Source organism: Mytilus californianus, unplaced genomic scaffold (assembly GCF_021869535.1).
Source record: "Mytilus californianus isolate M0D057914Y unplaced genomic scaffold, xbMytCali1.0.p SCAF_1, whole genome shotgun sequence".
In the NCBI taxonomy this organism is placed as follows: Eukaryota; Metazoa; Mollusca; class Bivalvia; order Mytilida; family Mytilidae; genus Mytilus; species Mytilus californianus.
In genome coordinates, this window is record NW_026262581.1 from 42994774 (window position 1) to 43015356 (window position 20583).

At 32.1% G+C, this 20583-nt stretch overlaps 2 protein-coding genes and 1 long non-coding RNA gene across 3 annotated transcripts in view; 1 reads left to right on the forward strand and 2 right to left on the reverse strand.

The window, feature by feature from the left end:
- LOC127703173 (uncharacterized) overlaps positions 1–6933 on the reverse strand; it is a 37740-nt gene extending 30807 nt beyond the window's left edge. The window contains exons 1-2 of the long non-coding RNA XR_007982739.1: positions 6792–6933; positions 6088–6176 (exon numbers count right to left, since the gene is read on the reverse strand). This is a non-coding gene — a long non-coding RNA (uncharacterized LOC127703173). The remainder of the gene's footprint in view (positions 1–6087; positions 6177–6791) is intronic.
- Positions 6934–6938: 5 nt separating this feature from the next.
- The window catches only part of LOC127720910 (uncharacterized), a 435560-nt gene continuing 421915 nt past the window's right edge, over positions 6939–20583 (reverse strand). Inside the window, exons 3-4 of the mRNA XM_052227678.1 lie at positions 8446–8628; positions 6939–6953 (exon numbers count right to left, since the gene is read on the reverse strand). Of these exons, the coding sequence (XP_052083638.1) occupies positions 6939–6953; positions 8446–8628 (198 nt within the window). The remainder of the gene's footprint in view (positions 6954–8445; positions 8629–20583) is intronic.
- On the forward strand, positions 12518–18562 carry LOC127702950 (uncharacterized). The gene is made up of 4 exons (XM_052207277.1): positions 12518–13544; positions 15374–15445; positions 16425–16538; positions 17450–18562. The coding sequence occupies exons 1-4, from the start codon at positions 13133–13135 to the stop codon at positions 17524–17526; spliced, it is 675 nt and encodes a 224-aa protein (XP_052063237.1). The 5' UTR covers positions 12518–13132; the 3' UTR covers positions 17527–18562.

The following is a 20583-nucleotide window of genomic DNA, read 5'->3' on the forward strand; positions in this document are numbered from 1 at the left end:
AATTGCACGAGTCCACTTTCTATTTATATCTATATTTGTGTTTATATCATCGGAGGTTTTCGGAGGTCAACTCGATAGTTAATTAGATGGCGTCTAGACTAAAATACACACGAAACGAAGTTACATATTCTCGAGCCCATGCCCTGCAAATTGTTTATTTTATATTTTTTATACTTTGGATAAATGTTTTCCATTGTTATAAATAAAATATGAGAATTTAAGTCAAATCGGTTAACATGAATTTGACAGCTAGTACCCCTTTAGTGTCTGGTACTAACTTTTGCCTTTGATGATTTTTCCAATGATGATTGTTTTAAAATCTCTTTACTTAGAAATAAGATGTGGTATGAGTACAAATTAGACACTCTCCATCCAAGTCACAATTTGTAAAAGTAAACAATTATAGGTCAAAGTACGACCTTCAACACATAGCCTAGGCTCAAACCGAACAGCAAGCTATAAAGGGCCCCAAAATGACTTGTGTAAAACCATTCAAATAGGAAAACCACCGGTCTAATCTATATAAAAAACGGGAAACGAGAAACGATAATGAACCACATCAACACACCACAACCACTGAACAACAGGTTCCGGACTTAGGACAGGTGCTAACAAATGCAGCAGGTTTAAACGTTTTAACAGGCGCCACCATTCACCCTAACCAGAAACAGTAGTTTAAAATTACAACGCAGAAAGACATACTATAAAATACCAATTGAAATCGCTTAACTCGATCAAAAAGAAATAGTAACAAAACAAGTAAACATACACTGAACGAATGCATTTGATCTTTGACACATTAGTCATGTACAATACAAATACAATATTTGACACAATTTAACCTTGACAATTTAAACACTATAACACTTATATGTCTAAGCTGTGAAGATATAGACTTAGATTTATGCTACATTAAATCAAAATACTTTCAACCAAAAAAGAAGATTGACTTTAAAGACCATTCTACTCTATTGTGTTGAGTTTTTACTGCCTCATTGACTTATGTCATACATTAGGGCGAATTTGAATTTTGACATGTATTAAGCTTTTAATTGCGCTAATTTACCTCTAATTAACCAGATTTTTTTCTTTTTTTTTTTAATCCTGAATATAACATGAACTTTACAAATAAAATAAAAAATAGTCATACTGATAATTGTATAATCCAAGAGTCTTTATTTGTATATATATAATCATTCAAAAGCACTATATATATATATATATGTAAAAGAAAGTCTTGAATAAAATACAGTATGTTGTTCTGAAAAGAAACATTATGAGTATACAAAACATATGAATAGTCTACTATAAACAAAGTCATGGGTTCAACAGGAAAATATATGTCAGTCCTTTTTTGGTACTTTAAGATAACATAGTAGTGAAGTTTCCCCAGTTTGGAATTAAAAACAAACTTCTACGGTGAACTGAATTTTGTTCTTGACTTTGCCTTTCACAAGAATTGTGGTATATCGCAACCACGTTTTTAATGATACAGGAAGTCGCATGATCACGCAGTATAAGGGAGCTACCATTTGATTTTTATGAGGGAGGGGGGGATTGGGGGGCTAGGATGAAATTTGAAAAAAATAGGCAGGACAGGACTTTTAAGTAAAAAAAAAGATGGCAGGATGACAATTTATGTAAAAAAAATCACGATAAACTAAGACAAAAAAGGTAGGACCGAATAAAGTGAAAAATAAAAAGGCAGGACAGAGATTAAAACTAAAAAATAAAATGCAGGACAAAATTTTTCATCATACCCCCTCCCCCCTCCCCCATAAAAATCAAAAATTGTAGCTCCTTAATCAGTATATACATTTGTTTTCTTTTTACGATTAATATTTCATCATTTTTTCTTTAAGCAAAATTTCATTTTCGCGATCAGTTCATATCAGTCAATTGATATTTTTTGTCATATATCTCTTCGGTTGCTTCGGTTCTTATTAATCCTTGGCCGTCAAATATTTGGCTGCGAGCGTTCCTGATGAAGGTAAGTCCAGAAAAGCGCTTCAGACGCATGAAATTTATATAACGTGTTGTTTTCATTTTTTGCATATTTGACATGTATTCCTAAAATCTTTTTCGTGTTTAATAGTTATTTACACGATGAAACTGTGTCCATGTGAGTAAATTAAAAAATATGTATCAGCCTTAAAACTAAAAAAAAATATTTATGAAAATAATTATAGAAATTAAACAAGAAGTTGTCCATAGTACACGGATGTCCCCTCGCACTATCATTTTCTATGTTTAGTGGACCGTGAAATTGGTGTCAAAACTCTAATTTGGCATTACAGTGAGAAAGATCATATCATAGGGAACATGTGTACTAAGTTTCAAGTTGATTGGACTTCAACTACATCAAAACCTACCTTGACAAAAAGCGTGACAGACGGATGAACGAACGAACGGACACACAGACGTAAAAACATAATACCCCTAGGTAGGACATAAAAAGAAAAACAAATTGACAAGATGCAGTTTAAATGTGTTGAAATTGTTGTGTTCGAATCATACAACAGGATGAAAAGAATCATTTGTGAATAATAAGCAAAGGTTCCAGGCATATATAATCAAATAACAAAAACATTCTGCGTGTAGTTAAATGAAATCTGAATATATAGTTGAGAAACGCTTTATCTGTTATGTTGAAGATTTTTGTAGAAAAAGAATGACCCACGCGAATAATGATTAATAATGTTCATTAGAAACGTCTATGATAAAGCTCATAGGAATTAAAACAAAGGTTAATGAAATCCAATTATATATTGATGAAGTCCTCTTCGTATCTGAAAAGGAATTAAAATATTTCAGTGTTATTATGTTTTATACTTTTTGTATATATGCTTGAATACTACCTTATATATACTGTAAATCAAGTCAGGAATATAGCAGTTTTGTTTCCATGTGTTCCCTTGGTTGATATAGTTGAGCATGTTATCTTGTTATTTTGTCATGTTTTATGGACTGTCCCTGTTTTCAAATTTACCTTGGAGTTCGGTATTTTGCTATTTTTTTTTGTGCTTTACTTATTACTAGAATTTCAACCATGGTTTAATATATTTCAATTCGTTGACTCCAATTTGAGAAAACACAAAGCCGGTTATATTCAAAATACTTTACAGAAAGCTAAATAGTTAACAACACGAATCCCGTCAAAACAGATGTTAAGGGACTCCAACACGTGGCATGACAAACAATTATTATGCTTTCAACGTTATAACAAAATAAGATAAATTTGGAATGACAAAATAACAAAACAAGAGTCTCTAAAGAGCCTGTGTCGCTCACCTTGGTCTATGTGCATATTAAACAAAGAACACACATTATAGACAAGAATAGAATTCATGACAAAATTCTCTGTTTTGGTGATGGTGACTTGTTTGTAGATCTTACTTTACTGAACATTATTGCTGTTTACAATTATCTCTATCTTTAATGAACATGGCCAAGTATCTCAGGAAAAGATTTTTGTAAAAGATTACAAACTTTTACGAAAAATTGTGAAAAAATGATTTTAAAGGGCAATTACTCTTTATGGGGTCAATTGACAATTTTGATCATGTTTACTTATTTGTAGATCTTACTTTGCTGAACAATTTTGCTGTTTACAGTTTATCTCTATCTATTATATTATTCAAGATAATAACCAGAAACTGCAAAATTTCCTGAAAATTACCAATTCAGGGGCAGCAACCCAACAACGGATTTTCTGATGCGTCTGAAAATTTAAGGGCAGATATATCTTGACCTGATGAACATTTTTACCCCATTTCAGATTTGCTCTAAATGCTTTAGTTTCAGAGATATAAGCCAAAAACTGCATTTTACCCCTATGTTCTATTTTTAGCAAATGGAGGCCATCTTGGATAATGGGCGGGGTCATCGGATATATGTTTTAAATTAGATATCCTAAGGATGATTTAGGCCAAGTTTGGTTTTATTTGGCCCAGTAGTTTCAGAAGAGAAGATTTTTGTAAAAGTTAACGGACGATGACGACGACGGACGACGGACGACGACGACGACGGACGACGGACGACGGACGCCAAGTGATGAGAAAAACTATTGGATGTGTACTGACTGATATTTTAGTCTTAGATACAAAATGTTTTTATTAGTTCTTTTCGACTTTGAACTAGTTGTAACATAACTGCGAGTACTCTTAGATCTGTACTTAGTGTCGTTTTTGTTGTTAGGTATAAGGGATGGATATATACCCTGCCACATCCTGTATGTTTTTTTGGTTGATGTTATTCTTTCTATCGATCTGATGAGTTAAGCCTTTTTCAACTGATTTTTATAGTTTGTTTTTACCTTGTGCTGTTACACGACTGCCCCAGCTTAGGAGGATGGATGAGCGTTCACAAACATGTTTAACCCCCGCCACATTCTGTATGTGCCTGTCCTAAGTCAGGAGCCTGTAGTTCAGTGGTGTCGTTGGTTAACGTCTGTCATATTTGTTTTTCGTAATTGTTTTGTTATAAACTCGGCCGTTAGTTTCTCAGTTGAATTGTTTCATATTTGTCATGTCGGGGACTTTTATATCCGACTATATGGTATTGGTTTTTCTCATTGTTGAAGGCCGTACGGTTGCCTATTATTTCTTACATCCACTTTACTCCAACTTTGTTGAATAGTCGTCTCATTTGCAATCATACCACATCTCCTTATTTTAATATGTAATGAAAACACACAATTAAACAACTTCTTAGAATTAGATAAAGAAATCAATACCCATAAATAAAAAACAAAACAAACAAAAATAGAAATTTACAAAAAGGTATGTAGGAAGTCGGATAGACCTAGAGTATCAATAAAGAATGGTGGTGTTAAACAATTTTGATTTATAACTAGATATTTATGCTATAATATCTGAATATTTCTTTACTACCGATCCTTTTTCAAACACATGTAAAACGTTGACTCATTATTAGGTCAAATGTGAAGCAGATGGTCTCTGGCTTTCAAGAACACTTGTTTTTTCCCTTGTTCTTGATACTCAAGCTTAAGCTATAATTTTGTTGAAACACTAGAGGTTGCAAAAGCTATAGAGATATGGCCATCCCTTGACTTCTCTCAGACGGCTGTAAAATCAAATCTGAGAGGGGTGTCCATTAGGCTATGCGGGATGTATAAATACGCACTGCCAGTTCCGGTGGGAATGAGGAAGTTTCGTCCTATGCCTCGTGTAGAAAGAATGTCTAACTTTCATCACTTTAAAAGACTCTTGCAACAAACTCTTTGGGGAGTCAGTAAGTCAAGGAAAAATGTATGCCCATATCCAACATATTCTCATTTTCCAGTGACTGTCGAAATATTAGTTCAATATTCCAGTCGGTTTAGTTTTATTTATATCAGTTTTATACAATTAATTTCATTCTCCATAATTGACTTCTAATCTTTAAAAATCAATTACAATGAAGAAAAATACCCACCTTGCAGAATATGTTAAGTCGTACAAGATCCGACGTGTACACATCTTAAAACATGTTGGCACCATTCAGTTCCTGGTGCACAGGGCATAATATATCCAGTTCCAAAAACGTTGCACTGAACAAAATATGTGGGGCAACTGGTTTCCAGGTAAAATATTTCCGGTACGCCTGTTGTCGCTTCTATGCACTTACTGTGTACTCCTAAATTTAAAATTATAAACAAAAGTTCATATTTCAAAAGCAAAATACAATTCCAAAATATAAAAGTAAATTTGGTTTATCCGAAATATCTATTGACACTCAAGTTATATTTACTGTTTCCTTTTTTTAATATTGGTGTTTTGGTACACTTTTTAGGCGTAAATATAATTGATTCATTGTGTACAAACGGGTGTAAAAACGACAGCCTACGGTCATCTATGCCTGGAATTTATTACTTACGATCACAGAATCACAGAATCACATATTTCAATGTTCATCAAGTTAAACATATAGGTACATTTAGCATTAATCAATGTTTGTTGTGACAAATAAAATCAGATTTTTCCATTATGGTATATGTTGGATAAACAAACCAATTGACGGAAATAAATCAGGTTTGATATAAAGCATTCCATGAACAAATCTTTACAGGACCAAAAATACACTTACTTTCCGGTGTTTTGAAAGCATTGCAATCCTGATTTAGAACAATGAAATCGTCTACCACGAGTTTAGCGCATGTCTGATTGGAGTTTTGACTGGAATAGAAAATATTCAAATTCGAAGATGTGCCCAATGAACCTCTTTATAAATTCATATTAAATAAGAGAACAATACATGTTATTCGAAATTTAACCAGCAAAAGTATCAGACTTTACTATTAGTATCTAATTTATATCATGATATATGCTTCTTCGGTGCTGCTTCATTCGTCATTCACATAAAACATCATTAGAATTAATCATTCCTGTCAACACATCTTTAAAAATGTATATATCCGGTTTTTTTAATCATTTCATTGATATCAAATCAAAAATTAAATAAAATGCCATGAGTTCAAGTCTAATTTTAAGACAGTAAGCTACTGAATAAAATTAAGGAACTAAAGAGAGAAAAAGATGGCAAATTCAGGAATTTTAATGGAACTTGTTTGGGAAAAGGAATACTAAATTAGATTTTTGAAATTATTCTAAATTGAGGAATATATCTCTCTCGTGCAAAGGTCTGATTCCTTGTTTGGATTTGGCTATACATGTACTGTTAGGTCCTTTTTGGTAGAGTCACTTAATTTCACAACTTCTATTTCACTATGATATAGGAATATCTAACATTACTGGCTAAATTCAAAGCTCACTAGAAAAAAATATGCATACCCTAGATTATCAACTGCAGTGTAACAAAACAAATGGGTGCCTAGCTGGCTTTTCATTGGTTTCCAAGTCACTGTCACAAACCATTCTCTTTCAGACGTTCCAGATGGAAATAATTCTGATTTAATCATTCCTCTGGGGGAAACAGTGTTAATTGCTGTAACGCTAAAAACATAAAATAAAAGAAAAATGAAAATAAAAAAAATGGGATACTATTATCAAAAAGTATCATAACCTTTCTGTTTTCGTTTGTTTTGATTGATATACAGTTCTTCGCCGAAATTTATAAAAGATAGAATAAGGGTTTTAGTGTAAGGAAAACAATGTACACAAACTTTTGCCTGATATATACATCTAATACAAAGTAGAATATATTGACAATGTGTAAGGTAAAAAATATAGCAATACATATTTAGTAATGATATAATTTTTCTAACGCAAAATCAATGTTAGCACAAATAAAACGATAGAAAGAAATTTCTCCTGTGTTCAATAAATAATTGTAGGAATATTTTTTTTTCAGGATCACTATAATAATTACTGTTGATTTCGATATGCAATCGTCTGAATCACATATCTAAGTATATAAACTAATCCCAAATTACTTCCGATATAGAATATTTATATTGTTCCAAACATTTCCAAATCAAAATATTGGTATAATTAATGAGATAGAAACGAAAAAATTAAAATGAAAATAATATGTGATGATCACGTTCCTCGTCATTTTTATGATTAGCAAACACCGTAGGAATAATTCAAGCTCATTAACATACACATTAAGTCATGGATTGTGAAGAATTCACAAGAGGAAAACGGACAAATGACGACAGACATCAAAATGTACCAATGCCCAAACAAAACATATATCAAAGTAAAAAATCTTTAAATTCTTGAACTCTTAGGGATCTTAAGACCAATAGCCACTTAAAATTAAATCAAATTTATCAATTTTGGAGAATAAGAAACGTTAAGCTAGTTTTTAAATATTTTTCAACTTCCAACAGCCAATTTAATAAGGCATTAAATAAATTAGTTGCTGGGAAAATTATCATTCGTCAATTTGTTCTGTAAAACAACAGACTGATTTCTTCATATTGAGTTTAACCATTTACATGTATTTAACATTTTGTACATGTATGTCATCATAAAGTTGTACTTCATTTTACTTTATCTTACTGCATCTGTTTACCCTCAACTATTGTATTTGTATTTATATTGTAATTGTACTGAACTGTAAACTTGTATTTAGTTTTTAGAGAATGAAGTATATCTATCTACGCTTCCTTATCAATATGTGGTAGCAGTGATGATTCGGCTGTCTTATTTTAATTTAAGATAAGTATTGGTAGAAGGAGTAGCAGTAGGGATAGTATAATTCTTTCAATTGTTGAGTTAAGCGAACTTATAAAGTAAAATTATAATTTACGCTGTTCATCTTCTTGAGATCACCGTTTTCAATGAATTTCCACAATAATAATATTTAACGCAAACGCACGATTCACATATTTAGAATAAAATGTTCCTTAACTTATAATAAGTTCCTAACGCTTAAAAGTCTTTCCTACCTCAACGTTACCGCGCCATTCCTAGCAATAATCGACTCATTAAAAATCTTATTGACAGAAATATAATGAATCGAACCATCTGTTATTACATTTTGTGGTAGAACTGGTCTTGATGCACATGGTGCGATTAAACCATCAACGAAGATCATAAACTGCAAAGAAACACTGCTGAAAGGAGTTGTATCAGTAGACTCTTGGAAGTCTTCGATTTGTAAAGCAACAACATACCAACCCATGGATCTTGTTGCATTGTAGCTCAAAACACAGGAACTCTAAAACAAAACCATACACATATGTGCTTTCAACATATGCTTCGTTTGCTTTTCTTATTTTTATATCAGATGAAATATGTATTAAATAAAATTTGTCTGTATGAGTGAAAATCATAAGACTTTTAGATGAAGCTTAAAGAAAACAATACCATAAATTCTATAACAAGAGTGCACACAAGGTGTTATTTGACCTTGACCTGATTTTCACGGTTTAAGTTAAGTTTTTGGGTTTTGGTCTGTTTTTCTTAAACTATATATAACCAATAAGTCAATTATATTTGTTGTATGGAAGGATTGTAAGCTGTACATGACTGCCTGGCATGGTTCATCTGACCTTGACCTCATTTTCATGGTTCATTGGTCAATGTTTAGTTTTCTTAGTTAAGTCTGTTTCTTAGAAACTATAAGCAATAGGTCAACTATATTTAGTGTATTAAATTATTGTAAGGTGTACATGTATTTCTCGTTGGGTTTATATGACCTTGACCTCATATTCTTGGATCATGTTAAGTTTATGTGATAGTTGTAGTACAGCTTTATATTTAGGACTAACAACATATCAATGGTTAGTAAAGAATGCAGACATTTCAGCGTGTGCACTCTTGTCTTTTATTGACCTTATTTCTTCAATTTTTTTATTTTAGTATCTTCGTTTGATATTCAACTAGATGCTATAATACTGAAAATCAACAAAAGTTTTTTTAAAAAACCAATGTTAATCAAATTTGCAAATGAAGGGTTTTTTTCGTGTTCAACTTTATTTCGCATAAAAATGAATTTCATTTGTAAGTGTGATCACATCTTACCTCATCTAAATAAGAACCACTCAGTGTTTCACAAACATCATAACATTCATCATATGGAGTTTTTGTAGACCAACGACACTTTACAACATCACCATCATCATCAAACACTACAAAATGTATTTACCAATATCATGCTGCATGTATCTCATGTTTTTAAAAACATCGTTCGAGTTTTTTTATTTGCAGGTTAATTGATACTTGGCTTAATGTCAAAAGTGTCTCTAGCCCTCGTACATTTGATTTTATTAAAGATCAGTAAGGAATGTGCTATACATTTTGGTCTTATCTAACTAGAGCAAAAAAATTCAGTGGATTTTACGATTATTAAAACATACACAAAACGTTATCATGCATTAAATCAATGTTTATATTAAACTTTCCCTGCGAAATATGCAATCATTTATATATTATGTTATTACTAGTATAAGAAGAGGCTTAATTTTCATGTACGTAATTGCGGTTTATTTCGAATTGTTATGAAATATTGTAGTAAGCCTTGTTAGAACTTCATGTGAATATCGAAAAAATATATAAATTTGGCAATTTTATCTACAAAGAGATAATTACCTACAAAATTATGAAACGTAAAAGTCGCAGTAGAATCATTTTTTCACTTTAAATTTCGATTTCTTGAAACCCTGTCCTCAAAAAGTAGTTTGAACAGTCACATGTTACTATTGCCTTAAACACATGTTATTTATTTGGACACATGTTATTACTTTGCATACATGTTATTGCTTTGAACACATGTTTTTGCATGAAACGTTTCCGTTGTATGATACAAAATTTATATCGAGTCATTGGATTTATTTTTTAGTTAATTTCAGTTAGACTCAGCAAAGAAAGTGAAAAAGACCAAAAGAACAAAATACATCTATACATCTTGACGGCGTCACACTTCAAAAGTTGGTTTTCATGATTTTTTTTGATACAGCACTCAAACTTTCTTTACATTTTGCAATCAAATTGTTTAGACACCCCAGCTGGTCTCTTCCTATTGTTTTATCTTTAAAATGGAACAATAGCACATCATTTCTGAACACAATGTTTAGGACAGAATTTATAAAAATTCGATTCAATTTATAATATGAAAAAAAATCGCTTTTGTGGCGCTTTTTCACGTGTAGTCTATGCATTTATACCTCTATTTCAGAAATTTTAATTTGATCGTGGCTGTTGACAAACATGCTACAACGAGTCACAAACAGACTTTTTGAATACAACCGAAACACCACCAAATATTTGAATTGTTACTTACCGGGTATTTTGAGTGTATAGTCACATCCATAATTGAATACTACTACAGGCGGCATCGCAGAGATTGGAGAGGTATTTATTTTCCTTGTATCATATCTAATGGTCAGATTTGCTGTAGTCTGCAGCATCCAGTCTTTACCGCCTTCAGCTATATGTATCCAACAACAGTCCGAAAAACTTTAAAAAAATAAATTACAGATTTTTTTTTTAAGACTTTACTCATAATTATAAATTATTCCTTAAAAAAATGATTGACACATTTTTTTTCAACGATATCATTATTCATTTTTATAGAAAACTTATTCATTTTCTTAGAATACCACCAATTACTCACGCGCACTTGACAACAACAACAGCAAAGAAACAACGTTTTTATTGCAAGACCATTTTTAGTGACATGAGTTGTTAATGAGGGTTCAGATGGGGTTAATAGAATAGAGATGATAGGTCAAAAGTACAGGAAAATGGAAAAAAATAAAGAATAAAGAAATTACAGTTTTTCTCATCCTCGGGTATGTCGCATTGGCTTTCTAGACCCTTTTAACCAAATAAAATTTTAAGTTTGAATTGGTTATTGCGTAATCACAAATGCAACTGCATAACTAATCTTGGGGTCATATATTGTGAGTGCTCAGACCGTTGCTTTGTAAACGAACTGTCTTTAAAGGCATTAGGGTATAATTAACGAATAAACCTGTTAATCATGTCATCAAACATTCCATTCGAATAGATACTTTTATAGTCATGTTTGGGGATTAATAATTTCTTAGACTGGTGCTTTGTAATCCAAAAATCTTTAACTTTGTCGAGTTATAATCCGATAATCTTCAATAAATAGGCTTGTAAGTGATGTAACCAATGACGCCAAATAACATGTCTCAATATCTATATGTTTAATATCGATTTTGTATAAATTTTCCCTGAATATTATTTAGCTGGTCCTCTCAAGAGAATTTCCCCGTTTCCCATCTGTTTTCGTTTAAAGGCAAAACATACCGAAGAGTATAAAGGTTGTTACTTGACGCTGGCAGATTAAACTTTACGCTATTGGTTCCCGATATCCAACCTTCAGTGTCACTAAAATCAGTACAGTAATAATTCATCAAAGTAAATTCATCACGTTTACTGCATCCGTCGCACCATAAAGTCCCTATAACATTTATTCCGTTTGGATTGTACCAGTGTCTATAAATTGCAGCTATGGTAACTCTATAGTTAATCTCAATCTATAGTATGAATAAAATGCGATTATGCGCGAAAGTAAAACAGCAACCCAACTACCAAAAAAAAAAAAAGATATCTAGAGGTCAATATGCCGTCTTCAACAATAGACTTTAAACTCATCATAGATACCAGGATTAAAATTGTGTACGCCAGACGCGCGTCTCGTCCACAAAAGACTCATCAGTGTCGCTCGCATCAAAAAGTTTAATAAACCAATTTATCCTAAACTATTTGTATCTATGCTGTATCGAGCTCTGAAACGCCACAAGTCTGTAAACGCTGTGAATAAAATTAACAGATACAGTCAAAGATCTGCAGGCAAAACAAAATTCCTTTAAAGACATTAAGATGCAACAAAGAATAACCACTGGCAAAGCTTCTGAATTTGAAAATCACACAAAGACACACGGTGTGATTCAAATAGTTTTTTATATCGTAACCTGTTCCGTTTAATCTCTATCAGTGAAATAAAAAAGGTACAGAAAAAAATCTACATTTAAGACCAGTGTAAAAAGCATTTAACTCTATAATACCGCTAAAAAGAAAGATTTAAAAAAAAATTCAAGTAAATGCTAGAAAATAATAAACCAAGGAATTGTATATTTTAACTGTCATTCTACGAGAAAACCAGGCAAATTGAAGGAATATCAATTCCTGGGGTATTTTATTTTATCTCGAAATATATAAAAAACTAATATATATTTGTGTTTAAATAAAAAAAAAAAAAAAAAAAATTTAAATATCGACCTCATTTTTTTCAGTGGGTGGTCAAGTATAACCATCATATTTGGTCCATTTCTGATTGCTGAATTTAGTCCTTTTAGAACCCCCAAAAATACCTTTTGGGCTTTAAAATTGGATTTAAAAAGTATACAACTACATCAAGTGTCTTCAGATTGATGCAAAAAATAAAATTTCTCTCTCATAGTAAAACCCTCCCTCCCTTGAAAGCAGGTCAAATAGAGTAAGTCACATGACCTTTGACATTGTGAGGTTTTTTTAAATTAAGACAAAACAATACAGGACGCTTATTTTTCTCTAATTTTGAATGAAATATAAAATATAGTTGTTATATGAATTATTGATAATTTTTCTCTCTTGGGTTTTCAGTGTAAATATATTTTTTTGGTGAACAAAATAACCAAATTTTCAACAGTTTCCTCACCAGTATTTTTACTGATTACCTCCCCTTTGAAACCTTTCCTGTCATAATCAAAATGGCAGCCCCCATGGAAACACTTGTTGCTAAACAAGAATGTAGCTTTTCTAGATCGTTTGATGCAGTGAAGTGTGAAGGAGATTGTCAAATTATATATAAATTGAGATGTGATATCAGTGACCATCTTATTCGTTTTAAATCCGGTCCAAAAGACAAGCATGTATCAATACCAGAGGGTTTATTAATACTGTATCGTGCTGGTTTATTTACGGTGGAAAATGCCACTATGAAAATGACAATATGTGACTCTCACAGAGACAAACTTAGTACACAATGGTATAGATGTAAGCGAACATGTGCACATCCCTTACACCCAAAGACAAGTAAAGAAAAGCCAGATCGGGGAATAACACTTGCCATTGCAAAAGAGATATGGGTGCATGACAGAACCATCACAGCAGTTGGAGATGGTAAGAATTGCTTGCATTTAGATATTGCGTGTTGCAATGAGACATATGATATGGAATAACGTTCATTGTCTCCAAGTATAAAGTTTATGTAAGCTTAAAAATTGGATGAAATGTGAGGCTATTCCTGTTTTGGCATGTTTGAGCTGAGCACAATTGAATTATATTTTGGGACAATACATGTACATGGTTATATAATTATAAGTTATACTGTAACACACATTATCGCTATTTCAGGAAAAAAAAATTGATCTTACTGACTGATAATTTCCTTTCTCATCAGAGTCGAGTGATATGAAAAATTTCACTAGAAACTAAGGGGGCATGTTACATTGCTAATGAAATTAATTGACAACATTATCATACATGTACATGTAGGTAAAATAGCGTAAACAGATTATTGTTGGTCATCTGAACTTGATTGCTTTTCTAACTTTCGCCATTGATAAACTATAACTGTCATCTTATAATTAAGAATAATTCATGAAAACCATAGATTTGTTGGAAATTTTCACATGATATTCAAATTTTATCCTGTAAACCTGTGCACATGCTATTTCTATACGTGAAAATTATTTGCATCATGTGCATTGGGATCCCATTCAAAGAGAGCCCCCTTTTTGCTGGAAATAACTAGTTGAAATGTTTGGAAGTCACTGCCCATCACCTTATTTGGTCAGTAGGCATCCCCCCTCCTGGGCCCTTCATTTTTAAAAGTTCTTGATCCCCCACTGTGGCATTGCCAATGGCACATTAAGGTGACATAAAGTAAAAAAACCAAAACATAGACTCGAGTCAATGTAATTGCACTGCTCAAACAGAACCACTGCAGAATTAAAACATTAAATCTTCTGAGGCCATTCAAAAAATTGTTGGTTTCCCCATACATGTACCATTCACATGATGCAGGATCAGTTTATACCTCCCAGTTATGTCTTTTATCTTTTTTCTTCTTTTCTTAGCAGATAAAAAACTTGCACAATTTTCCTTTTATTTACATACATGTATGTAGCTTTTTCCACATTATAGAATGAAAAACAAGAATTTTATGAGATTAACAACAACATTCTCATAGGCGGATCCAGGGGGGGCCCGGGCCCTCCTTTTGTGGGAAAAATTTGGTTGATTATATAGGGAATCACTGAAGCATGACTGGAGCGGGCCCCCCTTAGGTCAGTCAGTGGGCCCCCCTTATGAAAAGTTCTGGATCTGCCACTGATTCTAAATGTATAGTAAAAACAGATTGTTAAAAAATAAATTGAGTTAAATTATAATAGACTACTTTCGAGTAATATAAAAAAGAAGATGTGGTATGATTGCCAATGAGACAACTCTACACTAAGGACCAAATGAGTTGAAATGACACAGAAATTAACAACTATAAGTCACTGTACGGCCTTCAACAATGAGCAAAGCCCATACCGCCAAGTCAGCTATAAAAGGCCCCCAAATGACAAATGTAAAACAATTCAAACGAGAAAACTAATGGCCTAATTTATGTACATACATGTACATACAGTATGTGATGGGTTGTTATGTTATGTATGTTACATGTACATGTATGTTCCCCACCGGAAAAAAATTGTCAGTTATATGCACCTTTAGGACGTCATTCATTTACCAGATAGAGGGATTCACCTGTATTCCTACACTCAAATTCATCAAGCGATCAAGTGATCATCATTATGCAGGATAAACTAGAAATAATGTTTGTTCCACAGGTCATTTAATTACAAGAAATGTTTAAGATTAATCATCATATTCATGATTCAGACCATATGTACTTACCATAACATTTTTTTATCCACCTTCTATATTTACATTTATGACAGGTTTATGCAGAAGTTGTGTAGAAAGACACAAGAAAACATACCTTACAGTTGTAGATGTACAAAATGATATTGGTAGGTTTATAATATATACATTTACTACCTGTTTTCATCTTTTAGACAGCAAATAAGGGAAGATTTATAAGAATATCATGTGACTTTGATTCTTTAGGCCATACTACATGTACCCATGTACCTATATACATAATCATCATGATAATTTCTTGTAAATGGATATTAATTTGCTTGTATAAATTTACAGAATACTGTAAAGGTTGCTCAATATTTCCGGCCTTGATAATTTACTTTTAATCAAATGTAAATCAGAGAACTACAGTTAACGGAGGTATATACCAGAACAGAACAAAACATCGAAATATCTAAGCTGGTTTCACTCCCCCATATCAATATTCCCTGATAAAAACATTGCCATTTGTCCAAAAAAAGTGAAGTACATGTATAAATCCTGGCAAATTCAGGAGGTGTGAGGTTTGCAAAAAACTAAGACCTGGTAGGCTTAACATGTATGCTATTATGCAACAGTAATATAACTGTACTAATTATAATGTTAATATAGGTGCAAATATTTACACTATTAAATACACACTGTATGTACTTCTTTAGGTATAAAAAAAGGAGATGTGGTATGATTGCCAATAAGACTACCAAAATTCACATGAAGTGGATGCAACCATACAGCCTTCAACAATGATACAATCTAATACAGTACCATTTGGTTAGCTCTAAAAGTCCAAGACTTGAAAAATAGGAAACAATTCAACTGAGAAAACTAATGGCCTTTTTTATAACAAAACATTTACAAAAAAAAATATGACAGATATGAACCAAGAACAACATAAGTATGTGGTTTGAAGAGTTTATTTAAGTTCTTTTTTTATTAATCAGATTAACCATATATATGCATGTATGCATATTGAATTATTTGCATTTTAGAATGGAGTAATTTTAGCAAATATCTACCGATTGCGAAATTCTCGACATTAAGTTCAAGTACAGTATACAATTTTAACTTCTATCTCTATTTTTATTTAAGTGGAGTTCCATAAAGTTGCAATGAATTTTCATGAACAGAATATTAATAGAAGTGAACAGATGGTACCTTGCAGTCCATGTTTTTCACCAGCCACATATCCATCAGAAGATTACGGTAAACACAAAAATTGGTTTATACATACATTTGCTTATAGTTACATTAGATGTATGTGTCATTATAATATGTTATTCTGATTGGTTAACTGCAATCTCACGTTATTCCTTAATCAACTTCATTTCAAAATGAATTTGTAACATTCATGTTGACAGGTGCTTCTACAATAAAGTGCCCAGGTAAATAAAAGAAAAAAACTTGATAGTAATCATGGTAATTGTGTTTTCATGATCATAGCAAAAAAATGTAATTACAAGTATTGAATGCTTCTTTTGGTATTTTCATAGGGTTGTAAAAGCTTTGACCATGTACACATTTAAATAATAAAGCGCTTCATACAAAATGTACTTCGGTCAACGCTTTTACACCCCAATGAATTTACAAAAAGAAGCGTTCAATTCTTAAATGATGAATATGATCTTATTAAGTTGGTCATGTTGGATGTTCAATTTAATTTCAAGTTTTATGAACTTTTATCGTGAAACATTGACTGACATGACAACAATACAAATGAACTTTAGATTTACCCTTTTCCATCAGTCAGTCATGTTAGTATGTAATATATATATATGGTAATATATCAATGATATGTACTCACTACAGTCATCTTGTATAGTACAACACTGTTCAGCATAACTTGAGTCACAATGACCTACATTTCACACTTCACTGACTTTTGTCAAGTATTCAGTTCATATTCATTTATCAAAACACTCCTATAGTAATGTATCATCCTTTTGATCATGGATATATCAAAACTACATTATTGTAAAGAACTACACAATACATCAACAATTGCATCACAGTGACCTACATTTAATGCTGAAACTAACTGATTAATGGGATGCTCATTATTTATAGATTATTTTTAAAATCATAGTAATGATTATAATATGAATTCTCTCTTTCAGTTGATGAAATGAATCCTGATGCTGCTGACATTAATTCAAGTCTACAGATTTATAGTTCTGGTAAGTTTGATAAATAATACAGTATAAATCTTCATTTCCATGTAGAGACCTATTGTAAATGTCAATCTTTAAAAAAATCTTCCCTGAAACTGCTGATTGGATTGTGTTTAATCTTAGCCAGGATCATAATTAATGTATCTATTATCAAATTTTTGTCAATTATGTAGGCCAACCAACAAACATTGATGCTGTTGCTAAAAATAGAAACAAATTATAGTGTGATTTTCATCAAACTTAAAGCTATCCTTATTATAAATTTATCTTTCAGAATGCCAGGTTGTTTTGTATTTTGCTGTCAAATTTAAGGACTTAGGCCATGTTCACATTGACCTAAACTCAGTGTTGTGTTAGTGTAACTCACACGTAAACTAAACACAATTACGTTCCCATTGATAAAACTCAATGTGTACATGTAGTTTAAATCATGTTTTGTCTACACGCAGTCGATAGTCAATGTAGGCCTTGTGTAGGTTAAGTGTACACAAAACTAGGCATTTAGAACATTAATTTTACCATGTATATTTAAGGAAGAAACGATTTTTGAATAAAATTGATATTTATAACAATTATTTATAAAGTTCTTTACAGAAATATTTGTCTAAACTTGATATATTCATTTGTTATAAAAAAAACTTTGCGTAGCTTTATTAACCGGTACCCTTATCAAGACTCAAAGCAGTATCATTGCCGAACACATAATTCATTTGAAAAGGTCTTTCCGAAACCGACTCGACGTACACAGAAATATTTGCCACTGGTCTTTACTCAAACAACGATTCACTCATAAATGAATTACCAAAAGTGTGAGGTAAATGTATTGTTTGTCTAATATCTCTGATGCGTTAAATTACACTTAAAAATAAAAAAAAACATTACCCCCTCCCTTTGTCAAATACTCCCTGGAGAAGAAATACCATTTGAAACAAACAGAAAAGATATAAATGTAGTGATCCTTACATCTCTGTTTTTTCTTTGTCTGTATGCACACTGCTGCAGCCTACTTTTTCTAATGCATAATCGAGACATCTTTAGTATCTTTAAACTACTGCAAATCATCAAAATGGCTTTCATAAAGGAGCAACCATTTAACTTTAAAAAAAAAGGGGGGGGGGGGGGGTATGTTGGTTTTTTGTCGAGCCTGCGACTTTTGTCGCAGAAAGCTCGACATAGGGATAGTGATCTTCTTAAAAGCTTTATATTTTAGAAGGTGGAAGACCTGGACGCTTCATACTTTGTATATGGATGCCTCATGTTACGAAGTTTCCGTCAGTCACATGTCCAATGTCCTTGACCTCATTTTCATGGTTCAGTGACTACTTGAAAAAAAAGTTAACATTTTTTGTAATGTTAAATTCTCTCTTATTATAAGTAGTAGGATAACTATATTTGGTATGTGCGTACCTTGCAAGGAATGGAAACGCGGCCGACATCAAAGAAAATTTTGTGATGCATCTCTGTTTCGGGCGGTGCGTTAATTACACCCCGCCGCTCTAACTGGCTTGCAGCTCCTACTCAGACTTTGTAAAACGTCACCAGTGTCTGAGCAGAAAGTTGATGAACCAGGGGTATGTCAAAGAACGTCTCGTCCTTTTTTTAAAAAAGTTCATCGGAAGGTACCAAAAACTTGTTTATTAAATATTCCGTATCAACTTCACAAATAATACACGATGGTCTTGAATTATAGATTTTGCGTACTGACGTTGTTTATCATCTTAATAACGTGTTATAGTATTCTTTTATTTATCTTTATTAATAAGGGGACGAAGTCCCCTATTACAGTAGAAAATCAATAAAAAAAAAAAAACTCGGGAAAATTTCGGGAAATTTTCATTGTACTAATGAACTCAAAATCGTTAACTTTTTTTTTAACTTTTTTTTTTCAGACTTTTTTATTTTCTCGCATCTGCGCAAAAATCTTTTCCAGTATCGTTTAGGCTTGGGATTTTAGTAAAATGTTATGGGGACGTACCTTATAACAGTAAGCAAATCAATAAAACTACCAAAAATCAACATAAAAAATCAATACACTAATAAAATCACAATCGTAAACGTTTTTCTAACTTCCAACAGTTGCATTTTCCCTGTTCCAGTTTAGGGTGGTTCCCTCCGTAAAATATCCAGTATGCCTTCGGAATATACAAGAATTTCAATAACGGTCGGGTACCAGTCTAGTTCCAGTTCTGCTGACGGAAGATGCCATGTAAGTCACACGATTTCCCGAAAATTTATATATAAAAATTATGAATACCAAAAAGAATATGGACAACCACACAATAACAATTAGATTTGTATCCTTTTAATGTCCTTTTTAAATTTATGGTAGACTTTTCTTTAATTTTATTTTGTTTTTCGTTTGATATTTAAAGAAAAGACATAAAGATTCAAAAATGTATGAAGTTATTATAACAGTTGTCAATAGGTCATCGCCCTGATTGATGATCATTTTAACACTTGTCGGTCATGATACAGATCCGCTCCTTAACAACTCGAAACTCGAAACTAGTCGATGCTTCATAGCAACACGTCTTCTTAACATTAAAATAACAGCGTTTTCTGTCCTTTTTACCATTTAAATGTACAATTTTTTAATTCAGATTTTGATGTGATAAAAAACGTTACCTGATGATAGCGTACTTTCTTTGTTTACATTGCAAATGACGTCACAACTTTTAAATTCCCTAACAATAGGACCAACATCGGAAACGTTTCCGTATTTCCGTTTCTTTTCCAACAGATTCTGAAGTTAAAATATTCCTTGAGTTCTCTGGGGAAACTCACCGCTGATCAATCAGGCAAAGATCCGTAATAAGCAGTTAGTAATCATAAAAAATCTGACGGATAACTGGATACCATAAGAAGAAGTCGACTTTGTATGTTCTGTTATCCGAACATATAGGCTTTTTTTAAAACCAGTGATCTCACTTTTTTGTGTATAATCTTCAGGAAAATTAACTTAAAATCGTTCTTATTATTTCATTTAATGTGTTTTCGAAAAGGAATCAAGAATAATGGACAAGAGGCGCAGAATAAATGGCAAAAAAATTAAGGTGATCTTGTTTGATTTTCCTTAATCG